A 20,096-nucleotide genomic window follows, 5' to 3' on the forward strand; every position below is an offset into this window, starting at 1 on the left:
CAAAAATATACAAAACAACTAATTTCATGCACTGTACAACAAACAATAGATGGCTGATTCCTTAGATGGGAGACACAGGAGGTGAGCCTACAATCACCTGGCTTTCTATCTAGGGGGATTTTCAGGACTGTAGTGCAAGGAGATGAAACCTAACAGAGCCTGAAAGACTCACTATGCTGACAAGACAGAGATCAGAGTTTGGGGAGACCAGGGCACCCAAAATTTGCAGAGCAGAGTACCAGAAGGAAGAAGCTATGCAGAGAAATAACCCCAGAAATCTGCATAGTGTTCCTCTTGAGCATTTGGCTAAATACCAAACTACATATCCATAGGGTGAAAAACACCATGAGTCTAGGCAAAACGAAAATAAAAAATACAAAAATAAGAACTTCCAAGGAAAAAGGATTTATACCTTCTTTTTTTTTAATTATAGTATAATTAACCAACAGTGTTATGTTAGTTTCAGGTATGCAATATAGTGATTGAATGATTCTACACATTACTCAGTGCTTATCAAGGTAAGTGTACACTTACTCTTGTTTATCTAGTTCACTCACAAAGGAACTTATAAGGTGAAAAATTCCCACACTTTACACAGGACTAAACATGGTTCAAATCCCAACCAGCCATATTGAAGAAATTTCATTAAATACATGTAATCTTCACTGGAAGAAATGTTTCTTTATTTTTTTTTTATTTTATTTATTTATTTATTTTTATATATGAAATTTATTGTCAAATTGGTTTCCATACAACACCCAGTGCTCATCCCAACAGGTGCCCTCCTCAATACCCATCACCCACTCTTCCATCCTTCCCACCCCCCCATCAACCCTCAGTTTGCTCTCAGTTTTAGAGTCTCTTATGGTTTCCTCCCTCACTCTCTAACTTTTTTTCCTTCCACCACACCATGGTCTTCTGTTAAGTTTCTCAGGATCCACATAAGAGTGAAAACATATGGTATCTGCCTTTCTCTGTATGACTTATTTCACTTAGCATAACACTCTCTAGTTCCATCCACATTGCTACAAAAGGCCATATTTCATTCTTTCTCATTGCCATGTAGTATTCCATTGTGTATATAAACCACAAATTCTTTATCCATTCATCAGTTGATGGACATTTAGGCTCTTTCCATAATTTGGCAATTGTTGCAAGTGCTGCTATAAATATTGGGGGTAAAAGTGCCCCTATGCATCAGCACTTCTGTATCGCTTGGGTAAATTCCTAGCAGTGCTATTGCTGGGTCATAGGGTAGATCGACTTTTAATGTTTTGAGGAACCTCCACACTGTTTTCCAGAGCGGCTGCACCAGTTTGCATTCCCACCAACAGTGCAAGAGGGTTACCATTTCTCTACATCCTCTGCAGCATCTATAGTCTCCTGACTTGTTCATTTTAGCCACTCTGAGTGGCATGAGGTAGTATCGGAGTGCGGTTTTGATTTGTATTTCCTTGATGAGGAGTGGCATTGTGCATCTTTTCATGTGCCTGTTCACCATTTGGATGTTTTCTTTAGAGAAGTGTCTATTCATGTTTTCTGCCCATTTTTTCACTGAATCATTTGTTTTTTGGGTGTGGAGTTTGGTGAGTTCCTTGTAGATTTTGGACACTAGCCCTTTGTCTGATATTTGATTTGTAAATATTTTTTCCCATTCCATTGGTTGCCTTTTAGTTTTGTTGATTGTTTCCTTTGCTGTGCAGAAACTTTTTGTCTTCATGAGGTCCCAATAGTTCATTTTTGCTTTACTTCCCTTGCCTTTGGAGATGTGTCAAGTAAGAAATTTCTGCAGCTGAGGTCAGAGAGGGTTTATCCTGCTATCTCCTCTAGGGTTTTGATGGTTTCCTGTCTCACATTCAGGTCCTTCATCCATTTTGAGGGTTTTGTGTGTGTGTGTGTGTGTGTGTGTGTGTGTGTGTGTGTGTAAGAAAGTGGTCTAGTTTCATTCTTCTTCATGTTTCTGCCCAGTTCTCCCAACACCATTTGTTAAAGAGACTGTCTTTTTTCCATTGGATGTTTTTTCCTGCTTTGTCAAAGATTAGTTGGCCATACTTTGTGGGTCTAATTCTGGAGTGTCTATTCTATTCCATTGGCCTATGGGTCTGTTTTTGTGCCAATACCCTACTGTATTGATGATGACAGCTTTGTAGTAGAGGCTAAAGTCTGGGATTGTGATGCCTCCCTCTTTGGTCTTCTTCAATATTATTTTGGCTTTTTGAGATCTTTTATGGTTCCGTGCAAATTTAAGATTTTTTGTTCTAGCTTCGAGAAAACTGCTGGTGTAATTTTGATTGGGATTGCATTGAATGTGTAGATAGCTTTGGGTAGTGTTGATATTTTAACCATATTTATTCTTCCAATCCATGAGCATGGAATGCCTTTCCATTTCTTTATATCTTCTTCAACTTCCTTCATAAGCTTTCTATAGTTTTCAGCATACAGCTCTTTTGCAACATTGGTTAGGTTTATTCCTAGGTATTTTCTGATTCTTGGTGCAATTGTGAATGGGATCAGTTTCTTTATTTGTCTTTCTGTTGCTTCACTATTAGTGTATATGAATACAACTGATTTCTGTATATTGATTTTGTATCCTGTGACTTTGCTGAATTCATGTATCAATTCTAGCAGACTTCTGGTGGAGTCTATCGGGTTTCCATGTATAATATCATGTCATCTGAAAAAAGTGAAAGGTTGACTTCATCTTTGCCAATTTTGATGCCTTTGATTTCCTTTTGTTGTCTGATTGCCGATGGTAGCACTTCCAACACTATGTTAAACAACAACGGTGAGAGTGGACATCCCTGTCGTGTTCCTGATCTCAGGGAAAAAACTCTCAGTTTTTCCCCATTGAGGATGATGTTAGCTGTGGGCTTTTCATAAATGCCTTTTATGATGTTTAAGTATGTTCCTTCTATCCTGACTTTCTCGAGGGTTTTTACTAAGAAAAGATGCTGAATTTTGTCAAATGCTTTTTCTGCATTGATTGACAGGATCATATGGTTCTCATCCTTTCTTTTATTAATGTGATACATCACATTGATTGATTTGTGATTGTTGAACCAGCCCTGCATCCCAGGAATGAATCCCACTTGATCATGGTGAATAATTCTTTTTATATGTTGTTGATGATAAGGATAGGTATTATGTGTGCTTTAAATGTCTGGTAGAATTCCCCAGGGAAGCCATCTGGTCCTGGACTCCTATTTGTTGGGAGATTTTTGATAACTGATTCACTTTTTTCACTGGTTATGGGTCTGTTCAAGTTTTCTATTTCTTCCTGTTTGAGTTTTGGGAGTGTGTGGGTGCTTAGGAATTTGTCCATTTCTTCCAGGTTGTCCAGTTTGTTGACACATATTTTTTAATATATTCCCTGATAATTGCTTGTATTTTGAGGGATTGGTTGTAATAATTCCATTTTCATTCAAGATTTTATCTATTTGGGTTATCTGCCTTTTCTTTGTGAGAAGCCTGGCTAGAGGTTTATCAATTTTGTTTTTTTTTGTTTTTTTTTGTTTTTTTTTTTTCAAAAACCAACTCTTGGTTTCATTGATCTGCTGTACTGTTTTTTTAGATTCTATATTGTTTATTTCTGCTCTGATCTTTATTATTTCTGTTCTGCTGGGTTTGGGGAGTTTTGCTGTTCTGCTTCTGTTTCCTTTAAGTGTGCTGTTAGATTTTGTATTTGGGATTTTTCTTCTTTCTTGAGATAGGCCTGGATTGCGATGTATTTTCCTCTCAGGACTGCCTTCGCTGCATCCCAAAGTGTTTGGGTTGTTATATTTTCATTTTCATTTGTTTATATATATATATATATATATATATATACATACATACACATACATATATATACATATATATATTTAAATTTCTTCTCTAATTGCCTGGTTGACCCATTAAATCTTTATTAGGGTGTTCTTTAACCTCCATGCTTTTGGAGGTTTTCCAGAGTTTTTCCTGTGGTTGATTTCAAGTTTCATAGCATTGTGGTCTGATAGTGTGCATGGTATGCTCTCAATTCTTTTATGCAGAGTTCTAAATATATCTGTCAAGTCCATCTGATCCAATGTATCATTCGGGGACCCTTTGTTTTTATTGATTCTGTGTCTAGATGATCGATCCATTGTTGTAAGTGGTGTATTAAAGTCCCTGGTATTTCCCACATTCTTATCAATAAGGTTGTTTATGTTTGTGATTAAATGTTTTATATATTTGGGGGCTTCCATATTCAGTGCAGAGACATTTATAATTGTTAACTCTTCCTGATGGATAGACCCTGTAATTATTATATAATGCCCTTCTTCATCCCTTGTTACAGCCTTTAATTTAAAGTCTAGTTTGTCTGATATAAATATGGCTACTCCAGCTTTCTTTTGACTTCCAGTAGCATGATAGATAGTTCTCCATCCCCTCACTTTCAATGTGAAAGTGTCCTCAGGTCTAAAATGAGTGTTCTGTAGACAGCAAATAGATGGGTCTTGTTTTTTTTATCCATTCTGATACCCTATGTCTTTTGGTTGGAGCATTTAGCCCATTTACATTCAGTGTTATTATAGAAAGATATGGGTTTAGAGTCATTGTGATGTCTGTAGGTTTCGTGCTTGTAGTGATGTCTCTGGTACTTTGTGGTCCTTGCAACATTTCACTCACAGAATCTCCCTTAGAATGTCTTGTAGGACTGGTTTAGTGGTGATGAATACCTTCAGTTTTTGTTTGGGAAGACCTTTATCTCTCCTATTCTGAATGACAGATTTATTGGATAAATGATTCTCAGCTGCATATTTTTTCTGTTCATCACAGTGAAGATTCCCTGCCATTCCTTTCTGGTCTGCCATGTTTCAGTAGATAGATCTGCTACTATTATGTGACTACCTTTGTAAGTTAGAGCCTGTGTATCCCTAGCTACTTTCAGAATTTTCTCTTTATTCTTGTTCTTTTTTTGCCAGTTTCATTATCATATGTCATGCAGAAGATCAATTCAAATTACATCTAAAGGGAGTTCTCTATGCCTCTTGGATTTCAATGTCTTTTTCCTTCCCCAGATCAGGGAAGTTCTCAACTATGATTTGTTCAAGTACACTTTCAGCCCCTTTCTCTCTCTCTTCTTCTGGAATTCCTGTGATACAGATATTGTTCTGTTTGAGTCACTTAGTTCTCTAATTATCCCCTCATTCTCCTGGATTTCTTTTATCTCTCTTTTTCTCAGTGTCCTTTTTCCCCACAATTTTATCTTCTAATTCACCTATTCTCTCCTCTGCCTCTTCATTCTGTGCTGTGGTCACCTCCATTTTATTTTGCACCTGATTTGTAGAATTTTTTAGCTCCTCATGACTATTTTTGAATCCCTTGATCTCTTTAGCAATAGATTCTCTGCTGTTCTCTATGCTTTTTTCAAGCCCAGCGGTTAATTTTGTGACTATTATTCTAAATTCTTGTTCCATTATATTGCTTACATCGTTTTTGATCAGTTTGTTAGCTGTCGCTACTTCCTGGAGTTTCTTTTCTGGAGAATTCTTCCATTTCATCATTTTGGGTAGTCCCTGCAGTAACTCCAAATCGCAAGGCACTTCCCCTGGGGTGTTCAGGGTAACTTGTGTTTGTGGGTGGGGCTGCAGTCAGACCAGATGTCTTCCCCCAGGCCACTGCTGGGGCCACAGTCAGATTGGTGTGTACCTTATCTTCCCCTCTTCCAGGGGCAGAACTCACTATGGAGTGGTGTGTCCCCTGTCTGGGCTACTTGTATACTGCCAGGCTTGTGGTGCTGCTTTGATGGGATCTGGCCAAGGGTGTATTAGCAGGGGTGGATTCGCAAGGTGCACAGGGGCGGGAGGGGTAGGCTTAACTTGCTTTGCCATCAGTGGTCCCCTGCGGAAGGAGCCCTGCATCACTGGGAGGGAGGCAGGCCTGTTGGAGGGATGGATCCACAGAAGCACAGCGTTGTCCATTTTAGCAGTACAAGCAAGTTCGGTGACAGGAACTGGCTCCTTTTGGAATTTCAGCTGGGGTATGGGAGAGGGGAATGGTGCTTGCCTAGAGCCTTTGTTCCCCTACCAAGCTGAGCTCAGTCTTCCAGGGCTGAATAACAATCTCTCGGCGTCGTCTTGCCCTTTCTGCTCTCTGAGAGCAGAGCTGTTTACTTTTTACATTCCCGATGTTAAGTCCTGCTGGCTGTCAGAACTAACGGAGTGTGAACTCTCTGCTTTTGCAAGCCAGACTTTGGGGGCTCTGCCTTGCAGGGTTGGTTGTCCTTCCACCGTCCTGGCTCCCTCCCCCCAGTCAGTGTAACATGCACTGCCTCTCACCCTTCCTATCCTATTTTGTGGGCCTCTTGTATATTCTTGGCTCCAGAGAGTCCATTCTGCTAGTCCTCTGGTGGTTTTTTGGGTTATTTAGGCAGATGTGGGTGGAATCTAAGTGATCAGCAGGACAAGGTGAGCCCAGTCTCCTATGCCACCATCTTCCCTTCTGAGCCAAGAAATCTTTCTTGATATTTGTTTTAGAAATTAAAAAAAGCAAGATCTGAGAAAATCAAACTGAGATACAAGTAACTGGATTACCTGCGAGAACAAAGTCCACCACTTTTTGAAGGACTACCGTGAAATTCAGTAATCAAAAATGTAAAAATGCCAGTCATCAATCAAAAATTATTATGGGCAAAATCAGGAAAATGTGACCTATAATCAGATGAAAAAACTCAATTAATGTAAAGATCCAGAAATGAGCATCATGGAATAAGCAGATAAGTATATTAAAACAGCTATTATAAACATTTTCAATATATATAATAATTTTAAGGCAAACATTGATATAATTAGAAAAATGAAATATATAAAAATGAACCACATGAAATATCTAAGAATAAAAAGTAATATGTGAAATGAAAATTTTACTGGGTAAGATAACTGTATATTAGTACAGGTAAAAAATAATGTTTATAAATTTGAAGATATAACAAAAGAACTTATCCAAAATAAACCACAGAGAAAATAAACTACTAGAACCAATAAACCAACAGTGATAATAAAGTGGAATTGTGAAAAAAATATTCAATTTTAATAAAGCAATAAAATTTAAAAAGATGAAGCATAGCACATATCACACAAAAAGATGTAGAACAAAATAATAGTTTTAATCTAAAAATATTGGTAAAAAATTGGATATTAAATCTAAGTGGTCTAAACACTTCAATTAAAAAAATTGTCATAATTGATGATGAAACCAAGACACAGTTAAATGTTGTCCATAAGAAAATCACTTTCAATATAAACCCACAGGAATGTCAGAAGCTAATGGGTAGAGAAGGATATTCTATTGGAATATTGCACATAAGAAAGATGAAGTGGGTATGATAATAACAAAGTAGATCAAAGTAAAAGGACTCCTAGCGGAGTTAAAAAATATTTTCTAATGGTAAAGGAGTAACTAAGTCAAGAAGACATAACAATTCTAAATGTGTAAACACCTAATAACAGAGATTCAAAATACATGAAACAAAACCTGACAAGAGTGAAAGGAGAAATAGACAAATTCACAGTTATATTTAGGAACTGAAATACTCCTGGGATTGCCTGGATGGCTCAGTTGGTTAAGCGTCCAACTCTTGATTTAGGTGCAGGTCATGATCTCACAGTTCGTGGAATGGAGCCCCATGACATGGTCCATACTGACAGTCTGGAGTCTGGTTAGGAGTCTCTCTCTCTCTCTCTCTCTCTCTCTCTCTCTCTCTTTCTCTCTCTCTTTCTCAAACAAGTAAACTTTAAAAGAGAGAGAGAAAAATTGAACTACTCTTTTCCCAGTAACTTATAGAACAAACTGACATATAATTGTGATATAAAAGACCTAAACAAGTCTATCAGCCAATAGAACCTAACTGACATGTATAGACCACTCTATCCAAAACCACAGAAGACACATTATTTCCAAGTGTTCATATAACATTCAACAAGAAAGACCATATTTGGGGTTGTAAAATAGCTATTAGTGAATTTAACAGTACTAGAGTCTTACACAGTTATTTCTCTAAGCACAATAGGATTAGATTAAAAATCAATAACAACATATTTCAAAAATCACCAAATAGGGACACCTGGGTGGCTCAGTCAGTTAAGCGTCTGACTTCAGCTCAGGTCATCATCTCGTGATTCATAGGTTCAAGCGCTGCATCGGGCTCTGTGCAGACAGCTCAGAGCCTGGAGCTTGCTTCGTGGATTCTGTGTCTCCCACTCTCTCTGCCCTTCCCAGCTCACTCACTCTCTCTCTTTGTCTCAAAAATGAATAAACATATTTTTTTAATTGCCAAATATTTGTAAACTAAGTAAAACCCTTGTGAGTAATCCATGAATCAAAGGAGAAATCAAGAGGAAAATCAGAGAACATTTTGAAATATATGAAAGTAACAACATGATACATGACAATTTGTGGTTTTCAGCTCAAGAATTGCTCAAATAGAAGCCTACAGTTTAGATATATAGAAATCACCCTCAGTGTCTGCCTATGACCACATCACCCTTGGATGGGCTGTAAGAAAACTATCTTATCAACTGTTTTGAAAGATAAGTCAAGTGAGTTTTCCTTGTTCTCTTGGCTTCTGTAAAACAAAATGCCAAACATTGATGGGCAAAGCTGAGAGGAGTATCTAGGTATTTTGTCTACTAAAGGCAAAACACTGAGATATTTGGAAATATTGATGTAGTTGTTGGAAGTCTTACCTTTTGAACTAGACTTTTTTTCTTTTTTTAATGTTTATTTAATTTGGAGAGAGAGAGAGAGGGAGGGAGAGAGAGAGAGAAAGAAAATGGGGGAGGGTCAGAGAAAGAAGGAGACAGAATCTGAAGCAGGCTCCAGGCTCTGAGCTGTCAGCACAGAGACTGATGCAGGGCTCAAACTCATGGATCATGAGATTGTGACCTGAATTGAAGTCAGATGCTTAACCTAGTGAGCCACCCAGGCACCCCTTGAACTAAATTTTGGCATTCCATGAGTCTTAGGCCAACTTTCTTAGAGCTTGAGATGAGAATTCTTGTGGAAGTGATTTACTGAGGAATTGTCCTGAAGAAATATGTGTGATGGAGTAAAGGAAATAGGATAGGAGACAGAAAAAAAATTGAGGTATACACACACACAAAAGTGAGGTACATTTGAAAGTCTGACCTAATGAGATACTACTACATGCCTATTAGAAAAGTCAAAATCTGGAACACTGACAACCTGAAATGCTGGCAAAGGTGTGGAGCAATAAGAACTCTCATGCCTTGCTAACAGGAATGCAAAATGGTACAGCCACTTTGGAAGATAGTTTGGAAGACAGTTCTCACCATACAAAACCTACTTTTGCCATATGATCCACTACTCATGTTCCTTGGTAGTCACCCAAAAGAAATGAAAACATGTCCACAAATATCCTGCACACAAATGTAGCTTTATTTTATAGAGTTTTATTTTATAGGAGCTTTATTCATAATTGCCAGAAACTTGAAAGCAACCAAGATGTCTTTCAGTAGGTGATTAAACAAAGTGTGGTACATGTAAACAATGGAATATTACCCATTAGCTACCCAGAACTAAAAAGAAATGATATATCAAGAAATTAATTATTACTAAGTAAAATAAACCCAATCTGAAAAGGTTACATATGATTGTATACATATGTATATAATATTGTATGATCCCAGCTATATGACATTCTGTAAAGACAAAACTATGGAGACAATAAAAAGATCAGTGGTTGTCAATGGTTGAGTGGAAGAGGGGAAGGCAGTGAAAATATTCTATATTACACCATAATAATAAAAACATATCATTATACATGTTTTCCAAAGCCATAGAATGTATCATGTGAAGAGTGAACCCCAAGGTAAATTATGGACTTTTAGAAATGATGATGTATTAATAGTTCATATTTGGTAAGAAATGTACCATTCTAGTGAGTGATGTTAATAATGAGGTTCTGACACTGATTACTAACTAGTATATACATATACCTCCTGACATTGCTATAGAAGAAAAATGGATGGTTGGCTTCCAAGGGGACTTTGGAAAGCTAACATGTATTAACTGACTATAATGTATCAGAGACCTTGTTGGTCACTTAACATACGTTATTTGGTTAAGTCACATGCTAATCTGGAGAAACAATTATTTCTGAAGCCAGATTTTAGATGAGGAAACAGATTCATGCGGTTAAAACTAGGATTGTAACATGGTTATGTAACTCCAACTTCTGTTTGGCATGGGTCATGTGTGGACAATGACATTATGTTTATCATCATTATAATAGACGCCCTTGTTGGGCACTGTCCTTGTGTTTTCCTGTTAGGCAATAATAGGCATTTTTGTGGGTTCTGCTGATTCTCTGGCCCACCTCTGTGGCCTCATCAATCCCATGAAGTCTTCAAAAAACCCTTAAAAATGATGGAATCTGAGGAGGAGATTCCTACTTTCCTATGCTAGCTGGGGCAAAGGTGACCAAATGACAACCATCACCTCACCACCATAATAAGACAAAAACAATAAAAAACCTGAAGAGGAATCAATAATATATTGTTGCAGAGTACCCAAAAGATATAAATTGCTTTCAAAGGGAAACAAACATATCACTTTTCTTTGAAACTGACTAGTGCATGACACAGTCCTCTCTAATAAGAAAGAGTCTCTGGAGAAGAGAGCCAGCAATTAAAATTTTGTATTACTTGTTATAATATTCAAATGTTCCTAGTAACTAGTTACCTGCATGTAAATTGTGTGTCCACGGTAGTTATAATCACTCAGTTATATGCTCATGAGTAAGGAGAGAAGAATTTAAGAGAGAATCAGCAAGACTGTCTCACAGAACTTGGAGTATGTTTTAGAAATAGAAAACAAGAAAAAGGCCCATGACTCAGGATGATTACATGAAAACTGCACAGTAAAAGACATCACCTGGGGCACCTGGGTGGCTCAGTTGGTTGAGTGTCAGTGGCGTAGGTCATGATCCCAGGGTCATGGAATCCAGCCTTGGTTCTGGCTTGTGCTGAACATGGAGCTTTGCATGGAATTCTCTCTCTCTCTCTCTCTCTCTCTCTCTCTCTCTCTCTCTCTCCCTCTGCTCCTCTCCCCTGCTTGTGCTCTCTTTCTCTTTCTCTAAAATAAAAAATAATAATTTAAAAGTTTTTTTTAAAGACACAATTTTTCCACTTCCTGAAGGACAGCTTTTTGCTAATTTCTAACTATGAGCTAGGTGCTATCTAGAAACTGATATACAGGGTGTTGGTGAAGTAGACTCTGAAATGCCCAGTTATGTCACAATGAGATATCATTAAGCAGCAAATGTTGGTGAGGATGCAGAACTGGAACTCTCAACTATTGGTGGAGTATCAATTGCTCTTCTGAAAAAGGTTCTACCAATGTCTTATGACCTAAAAGTATGTATTGACAAAAAAGTTGTTAGATAATATTAATAACAGCTTTATTTAAAATAGTGAAAAACTGGGAAAACCCAGGTTTCTATAACTAGGATATGGATAAACATACAGAAGTATATGCATATAATGGAATGATATTCTACAATACAAAGGAATGAACTGATGCTTCAAACAACATCATGAATGAATCCCTCCCCCCAAAAAATTACACTAAGTAAAAGATACTTTATACAAAGAATATACACTAATGATGTCACTATACGAAGTTCTAGAAAAAATCAACACACACAAATCTAATTCTAGCAAAACTAATCTATGATGAAAATAAAAATCAAAAGAGTGGTTGCCTGATCATGGTGGGTGGAGGGATTTGGAGGCTAATGTAGGAGACACTGAATGAGAAAAAATATTATGAAGAAACTATCAGAAGTGATGGCAATACTTTGTATCTTCATAGAGATTAGGGTTATACAAGTGTCTGTATTTGTGAAAACCCATCAAATGTTCATTTAATATTTTTAATACTTCATTGTATGTAATTTTGTCTCAAAACAAAAACAAATAAATTTTGAACTCTAATAAATATGTATGATGAAGTATTTAGTGAGAAGTGTACTAATGTTTGCAATATTTTAGCAGGTTTATTGAGGTATATTTCATATACAATAAACTTCACGTGTTTAAATTGTAGAATTTGATAAGTTTTGACATAATATACACTTATAAAATATCACTAAATCTTGCTCATAATTACTCTGCTACACCTCCTTCAACAAATATCAATTTGATTTCTGTTATGATGTACAGTTTTGAATTCTATATAACTAATTAAAAATATTTCAGTTGATTATTTTTAGAGCATTTTGGTTTAAAAAAACTTGTGAACAAATTATAAAGTTTCCATATACTTTCCCCATATTAATAATATTTTTCATTGATGTAATGTATTAGTTACAATTGATGGATCAATATTGACACAATGTTACTACATTAGGGTTCACACTTTGTGTTGTATATGCTAAGGTTCTGACAAATGCATAATGTTATGTATCTACCATTACAGTATCATACAGAATTTCATTTCTTCCCCTGTTTTCCCTGCCCCCCAACTAGCCTTTAGACCCTGGAAATCACTGACTGATCATTTTACTGTCTCTGCAGCTTTACCTTTTCCAGAATGTCATATAGTCGGAATCAAATAGTATGTGACCTATCAGACTGGCCTCTTTTTATTTTGTAATATGTTTTCAAGTTTCTTCCATGCCTTTTTAAATCTTGATTGCCATTTCTCTTTATATCTCTATGGCCAATAATATTCTGTTGCATAGATGCATGACAGTTTATTCACCTGTTGAAGGATATTTAGGTGGCTTGAAATTGCTGGCAATCATAAATGAAACTGCTATAAACATTAGTGTGCAGGATTTTGTGTGAACATAACTTTTCAACTCAGTTGGGTATATTCCTAGGGGCATGATTGCTGGATCAAATAATAAAACATTTAGCTTTGTAATAAACTGTTTTTCTTACATTTTAAATTCCCACCAGCACTATATGAGAATCTCTGTTGCTCTACATTCTCACCAGAATTTGGTGTTGTCAGTGTTTTGGGTTTTGACCCTTCTAATAAAGATTATTAATTTGTTTTAATTTGAAATTTGTTAATGACATATGATGAAGACCACTCTTTCCATGTTTAATAACCATTTGTATGTATGTCTTGTTTGGTGAGGTCTCTATTCTAATCTGTCCATTTTGAAATTGGGTTTTTAATTTTCTCACTGCTGAGTTTTTAAGAGTTATTTGTATATTTTGATGTTAGCTCTTTACCAGATTTATGTTTTGCAAAGATTTTCTTTTACTTTGTCGTTTGTTTTTTTATTCTCTGAATAGTGTCTTTTGCAAAACAGATTTTGTTGTTGTCAATTTTAGTAAAGTCAATATTTCCTTTCATGGGCTGTGCTTTCGGTATTGTATCTAAAATTTTATCAGTAGACTCAAGATCACCTGGATTTCCTTCTATGTTGCATCTACAAGCTATAGTTTTTCACTTTACATTTAGATCTATGATCTGCCCTGTTCATTTTTGTAAAAGGTGTAAGATCTGTATCTAGATTTTTTTTTGTATGTGGATATCCAGTGGTTCCAGCACTATTTGTTTAAATGACTACCCTTTTTCCATTAAACTGCCTTACTCTTTTGTCAAAGATCAGTAGAGTACATTTTTGTGTGTCTATTTGTGGTCCACTGTTGATCTGTTCATTTATTTTTTTACTAATCCTAAACTGTCTTGATCAATGTAGGCTTTTAGTAAGTCTTAAATTTGGGTAATACCAGTCTTCTGACATAGTTATTTTCAAGATTGTGGTGGCTATTCTGGGTCTTTTGTCTTTCTGTTGTTATGCCCAGAATTCGTGATCCCCAAAGACCTCCAGGGAGCGAGTCCCATGCAAAAGCAAAAGAGCCTTTATTCAAGCTAGCTCCAGCTCAATCCCCTACCTGCACTGACGCAGCGGTGAGATACCAGGGAGAGAGAACGAGTTTCAAAAGCACAAAGGTTTTATTCGGGCCTAGGGGCAGTTGGTGAGGTAATGGCTGTGGCCTCAGCCGATTGGCTAGGGAAGGGTCGGAGTCCTGTTACGCAGGTCGCTGGGTGTGTTTTGATCAGGAAGTTTGAATGGGTGAGCGGGAGGTTACTCAAGGGGAGGAGGCGCGGTCTGAGGTTTCTGCGATTTTCCCGGAAAAGGGGTCATGTTGGGGACATAGTCACTCAAGGTGGAGGACACAGAACAAGATGGAGTCGGCTGGCGTAGGCCTGCCCTTTCATTCCCCCCTTGTCATATAGCTTAGGGACCCAATCATGGGACCAGCTGCATTTATGGTGACAAGGGGAACAGAGTTTGGAGGTTTACGCAAAGTTCTGGGAAGCAAGTGTCCCTGGGGTGGCTCTGGGAGGCCTGATTAAGTATTGTCTCTGAGCTAGTGTCTATGATCTGCCAGGTGATGTTTTGGGGGGAGCGGGGACTCCCGGCAGCATGAGCAATGACAAGCAGAGTTAACAGAGTTACCAATATTAGGTGGGTCAAATGGACTGTAGCTTGAGCTTGAGCGGGTTGTCTTGGTCCCGCCTGATGGCCCATCGCGTGACGAAGTTCTTCCGGATCGAGGAGGGGTCCTCTGGCCAAACGTGGGTGTGATGGACCCAGGTCGCGATGCCGTCTACTTTGAGAGCGGTGGGGGTTGTCAGCACCACGATGTTGGGTCCCTTCCAGCGAGGCTCGAGGGTCTCTCGGTGGTGCCTCTTGACATAGACCCAGTCTCCCGGCCTGTAGTGATGAGGTGTTGGGGTCAGGCCAGCCTCGTAGACAGCACAGAGGCGCGGCCAAATGTCCTCGTGCGCCCTCTGGAGCCCTCTCAAGGAAAGAAAAAGTTCTTGATCTTTAAACTCAGCAGTAAGTTCAGCTCGAAGGCTGGGAATAACAGGGGGTGGCCTGCCAAACATGATCTCATAGGGAGTAAGACCCAGAGTGTAAGGAGTGTTTCTAACCCAGTAAAGGGCGTACGGTAGGAGAGTCACCCTGTCCCCAGTCTCCATGGTTAATTTGGTAAGGGTCTCTTTTAGGGTCCTGAGCTCTGGGGCCTATAAGCACAATGTAATTTCCAGTTTGCCCCCACCACCTTGGCTGCTGCCTGTGTTACCTGCGAGATAAAAGCTGGTCCATTGTCTGATCCTACCATGGCAGGAAAACCATACCTGGGTAAGATGTCTTCTAGTAGCTTCTTAGCCACCATCTGAGCCGTTTCATGCTTGGTTGGGTATGCCTCCACCCAGCCAGAGAAGGTGTCTGTAAATACTAAAAGATATTTATAACCATACTTTCCTGGTTTGACTTCAGTGAAGTCGACTTCCCATTGGGCTCCCGGTCTGGTGCCTCTGAGCCTGGTTCCTTTTTTATTTGATGTGGCTCTCACATTGGTGAGTTGGCAGGTCTTGCAGGCAGATACAACTTGCTCTATTTTGGTGTCCTGTTGGTGAATCTTGATTCCGGCATGTCGGATTGTCTTTTAATTTTTGGGCCCCCATGTGAGTAGAACAATGCATGTGCTCTAATATTGAGACTCCGAGCTGGTCTGGCAGCACGAGCTCCTTGTTAGGTGTATACCACCATCCCTTTATCTCCTGGGCCATGGGGAGTTTCTTGATCCGCTGTAACTCCTCCTGGGAGTATTTGGGCTGGTCTGGTAAAACTGGGTTTCCCGGGTCCGGTAGTTGTATGGTCACAGTGGGGACTGAAGTAAGGGCTACTGCCTTGGCTGCCTGGTCAGCCTTTCGATTACCTCTAGCTACTGGGTTATCAGCTTTTTGGTGCCCTTGGCAGTGGATAATGGCTAGCTTGGCAGGAAGCCATAAGGTCGTAAGCAGTTTAAGTATCTCCTGCTTATTTTTTATAGTCCGTCCTTCTGTCATCAGTAACCCCCTCTCCTGATAAATTGCCCCATGAATATGAGCTGTGGCAAATGCATAATGGCTGTCTGTGTGGATGTTAAGCCGTTTTCCAGCTCCCAGCATCAGCGCCTTGGTGAGGGCTATGAGCTCTGCTCGCTGGGCTGACGTTCCGGAGGGTAGAGCCTCCGCCCATACGGTGTCCGTTTCGGTGACCACCGCTGCACCCGCATACCTGTGTCCATCTCACACAAAGCTGCTTCCATCAGTGAACCAAGTAGCCTCAGCATCGGGGAGGGGCCGGTCGGTCAGGCCCGTCTGGAATCCATGTACTTATTCCAGGATTCCCACACAGTCATGTAGTGGAGCACCTAGGTCAGGGTCGGGCAGCAGGGTTGCAGGATTGAGGGCTGCACTGGGGTGGACCCGCACTCGTGGAGGGTTGAATAGGAGGCTCTGGTAATGAGTCACACGTGTGTTGCTCATCCATCTATCAGGAGGCTGTTTCAGGACCCCTTCAATGGTGCGTGCGGTCGTGATCCAGATCTCCTGTCCTAGGGTCAGTTTGTCTGCATCCTTGACTAGGAGTGCTGTCACTGCAATAATTCTTAGGCATGGCGGCCAGCCGGCAGCCAATGGGTCTAGTTTCTTGGACAGGTAAGCCACTGGGCAGTTCCAGGGGCCTGAGGCTTGAGTTAGAACCCCTTTTGCTATTCCCTTATGTTCGTCTACAAAGAGGTGGAAGGGCTTCGTAATGTCTGGTAGGCCCAGGGCTGGGGCACTTAGGAGGGCGTTTTTTAACTGATTAAAGGCAGTTTCTTCTTTTTCAGCCCATTTAAATGTTTTCCCCTCTTTGGTAGCTTCATATAGGGGCCTGGCAATCTCAGCAAACCCTGGAACCCAGAGGCGGCAGTAGCCGGCTGATCCTAGGAATTCCCTCACTTCTCTTCGGGAGGTGGGAGTAGGGATCTTTAGGACGGTTTCTTTTCTGGCATCTGATAACCGCCACTGTCCACCCTCCAGGATATATCCCAGGTAACTTATCCTCTCCCTGCATATCTGAGCCTTCTTCACGGATGCCCGGTAGCCTAAGGCCCCCAGGGTAGCCAGCAGGTCCTGGGTCTCTCGCTCACAGTCTTTGGCCATGTCGGCAGCAATCAGGATGTCATCTACATACTGTAGAAGGGTGATGCCAGGGTGCTCCCTTCTGTACTCACCCAGATCCTCGTGTAGTGCCTCATCGAAGATGGTGGGTGAATTTTTGAATCTCTGAGATAGCCGTGTCCAGGTGAGTTGCCCACTGTAGCCCTCCTCCAGATCATGCCACTCAAAGGCAAACAAAGGTTGGCTCTGGGGTGCCAGCGGCAGACTGAAGAAGGCGTCCTTTAAATCTAGTACAGTATACCAGACCCTGGAGGGTGCCAAGGAGCTCAAGAGAGTATATGGGTTGGGAACAGTTTGGTGTATGTCCGCGACCCTCTTATTTACTTCCCAGAGGTCTTGTACCGGTCGGTAGTCATTTGTGTGAGGCTTTTTGACCGGCAGTAGGGGGGTGTTCCAGGCAGACTGGCAAGGAACTAGTACCCCTAGGCTTCGTAGTCTCCGGATGTGTGGCTGGATCCCCTTCCGGGCCTCCTGAGACATGGGGTATTGTTTGATCCTTACCAGACTCTCTCCTGGCTTGAGCTCTACCAGGACTGGGGTCCTGTGAGTGGCTAGTCCCATCCCCCCCGTCTCTGCCCAAACTGAGGGGAATTCTTGTAGCCATCTGTCTATATTATCCTCTCTCAGGAGCGCCTCCTGGTGGAGGTGGTATTCATCCTCCAGTTTCATGGTCAGGACCTGGATGGGGTGGCCCTTGCCATCGGAGACCTGAGGCTCCCCTTGTCTGAAAGTTATCTGAGCTCCAATCTTGGTCAGTAAGTCCCATCCTAACAGCGGGTAAGGGCATTCTGGTATTACCATAAAGGAGTGGGATACCCGGCCCGTTCCCAAATCTACTGTTCTTCAGGTAGTCCATGAATACTGGCTCATACCAGTTGCCCCTTGTACCCAGGACTTCTTGCTGGCTAGTTTTCCTTGTGGGGTGCAGAGGACCAAATGTTGTGCTCTGGTGTCGACAAGGAAGTCAATAGGTGTCCCCTCCACTTTAAAAGTTACCCTGGGTTCGGGGAGAGGGTCCGAACCCTGACTCCCCTAATCACTTAGTTCATCTAGCTCTAGGACTTTTACTCGATCAGTCTTGCTTCCCTTCCCGCCGGCCCTTTGTGGACAATCTCAGGCCCAATGCCCTATCTCCTTGCAGTATGCGCACTGATCCTTCTGCAGCCTCTGCTTCCCCCCCTTGGTGGTTCCTTTACCTTTTCTTGCATCATCTGCCAGCTGCTGGAGATGGCGGTCTTGTTCATTGGGGGAGTCAGCAGTGGTAGTTAGTAGTATTCTGGCCAGGTCTTGAGTCTGCTTACTGCTGGCAGCCGCCATGGCGTGAGCCTGCTTGTCCTCAGGAGGCTCCCGGTTATTATATACCTTTTTGGCTACCACCAGTAAGTCCTGCAGACTTTTTTCTCCTAGTCTATCTATTTTCTGTAATTTTCTCCTAATGTCTATGGCCGATTGGTTTACAAAGGCCATGATAACAGCTGCCTTGCTTTCCGGAGCCTCTGGATCCATGGGGGTATAGGTACAGAATGCCTCCATGATCCATTCTAGAAAGGCAGCCAGAGATTCATCTTTTCCCTGTTGTACATTTCCTACCTTGGCCAAATTTGTTGGCTTTCTAGCAGCCATTCAGAGACCCCCCCCCCCCCCATTAGAGTCTGGCGGTAGACCTGGAGCCTCTCCTTACCTTCTGCTGTGTTGAAATCCCACTGGGGCTGAGTTAAGGGGAAGGAGGCATCTATCTGAGCCTGGTTGGTGGTGGGATTCCCGTCTGCGCCCAGAACTAGTTTTCGGGCCTCATTGAGGATTCTTTCTTTTCTTCAGTCGTGAACAGGACCTGCAAAACCTGCTGGCAATCGTCCCACGTGGGCTGATGAGTAAAAAGAACAGAATCTAATAAATCAATAAGCCCTGCCGGTTTCTTGGAAAACTTAGGATTCTGAGCTTTCCAATTGTAGAGGTCACTAGTGGCAAAAGGCCAATAGTGATGGGGCTGATTCCCCTCCGAGTCTGGGGGTCCGGTGGCTCGCAGGGGCAGAATAGTGGAGTCGATTGCTCCCTCTGAGCCCTTTGTCTGGTAAAGGGTGGGCTACCCACTGGAGCATTTCTGCCTCCCGCTCTCGGAACAGCATCTGCCTCCCCCGGAGGGGGAGGATGGTGTTCTTCCGGCATCCTAGAGGGGTTATACAGGGGAGGAAAAATTAATTCTTCTTCAGTACCCCCCTGTAGGACAGGGTAGAGGGGTGCTGAAGGCTGGGAAAGACTTTTCTTCTTCTTTGTCCCCTGCAAAGCAAGAATGGGTTTTGGCTCCGGAGGGAGTGGGGCTAGGAAGGGCTTAAGCCAAAAGGGTGGGTCTTCTACAAGGTCCTGCCAAGTGATAATGTAAGGGAGCTGATCAAGATGGCCTGTCTTAGGCTGAGAGATGATACTCCTGACTTGGTGGATGGTAGGGAAGTCGAAGGTCCCCTCTGGTGGCCATCTGACATTGAAAGTTGGCCACTCGCCAGAACAAAAAAACTGCCACCGACCCTTTCAGACTTCCACACTGAGGTTGTTAGCTCTTCCCCTCACATCCTTAAAGTGATCAATTATAATACTTAGAGGAGTAGTCTGAGTCTGTCCCATAACGTCCGTCCAGTAAGTCCACAGAACAAAACAGAGAAACACAAAAACAGACAGAGGGCCCTTAGAAAGTCTTCCAACTCCATGGAAGCAAAACTGAAAGCTAGCTTAGACTTTTGAGGGGATTCCACGTCCCTGCAGAAGGGAGGATCGGAAAGTCTTCCAAAACTCCCGGCTCGTGGTCCTCCAGTGCGTCCACTTAGACCACGTCGGGCACTACCAGAATTCCAGAAATGAGCTCACACAGAAAAGACAGAACAAACAGACAGACACTAACCATGGCCAGTCAGGCTCTCCGGGTCGGGGGTCCCTCGGGGGTCTTGGGGATCCCGGGCCGAGCCCCCAAATGTTATGCCCAGAATTCGTGATCCCCAAAGACCGCCAGGGAGCGAGTCTGATGCAAAAGCAAAAGAGCCTTTATTCGAGCTAGCTCGAGATCAATCCCCTACCTGCACCGACTCAGCGGTGAGATACCA

General features: G+C 41.4%; 1 protein-coding gene across 1 annotated transcript in view; it reads right to left on the minus strand.

Annotated features, from left to right (window-relative positions):
- Window positions 1-14,478: 14,478 nt before the first annotated feature.
- Window positions 14,479-20,096, minus strand: part of LOC128311647 (uncharacterized) — a 32,454-nt gene continuing 26,836 nt past the window's right edge. Inside the window, 3 exon segments of the mRNA XM_053202543.1 lie at window positions 14,479-14,550; window positions 15,892-16,075; window positions 17,018-17,950. Of these exon segments, the coding sequence (XP_053058518.1) occupies window positions 14,479-14,550; window positions 15,892-16,075; window positions 17,018-17,950 (1,189 nt within the window).

This window comes from Acinonyx jubatus, chromosome D1 (genome assembly GCF_027475565.1).
Source record: "Acinonyx jubatus isolate Ajub_Pintada_27869175 chromosome D1, VMU_Ajub_asm_v1.0, whole genome shotgun sequence".
Taxonomy (NCBI): Eukaryota; Metazoa; Chordata; class Mammalia; order Carnivora; family Felidae; genus Acinonyx; species Acinonyx jubatus.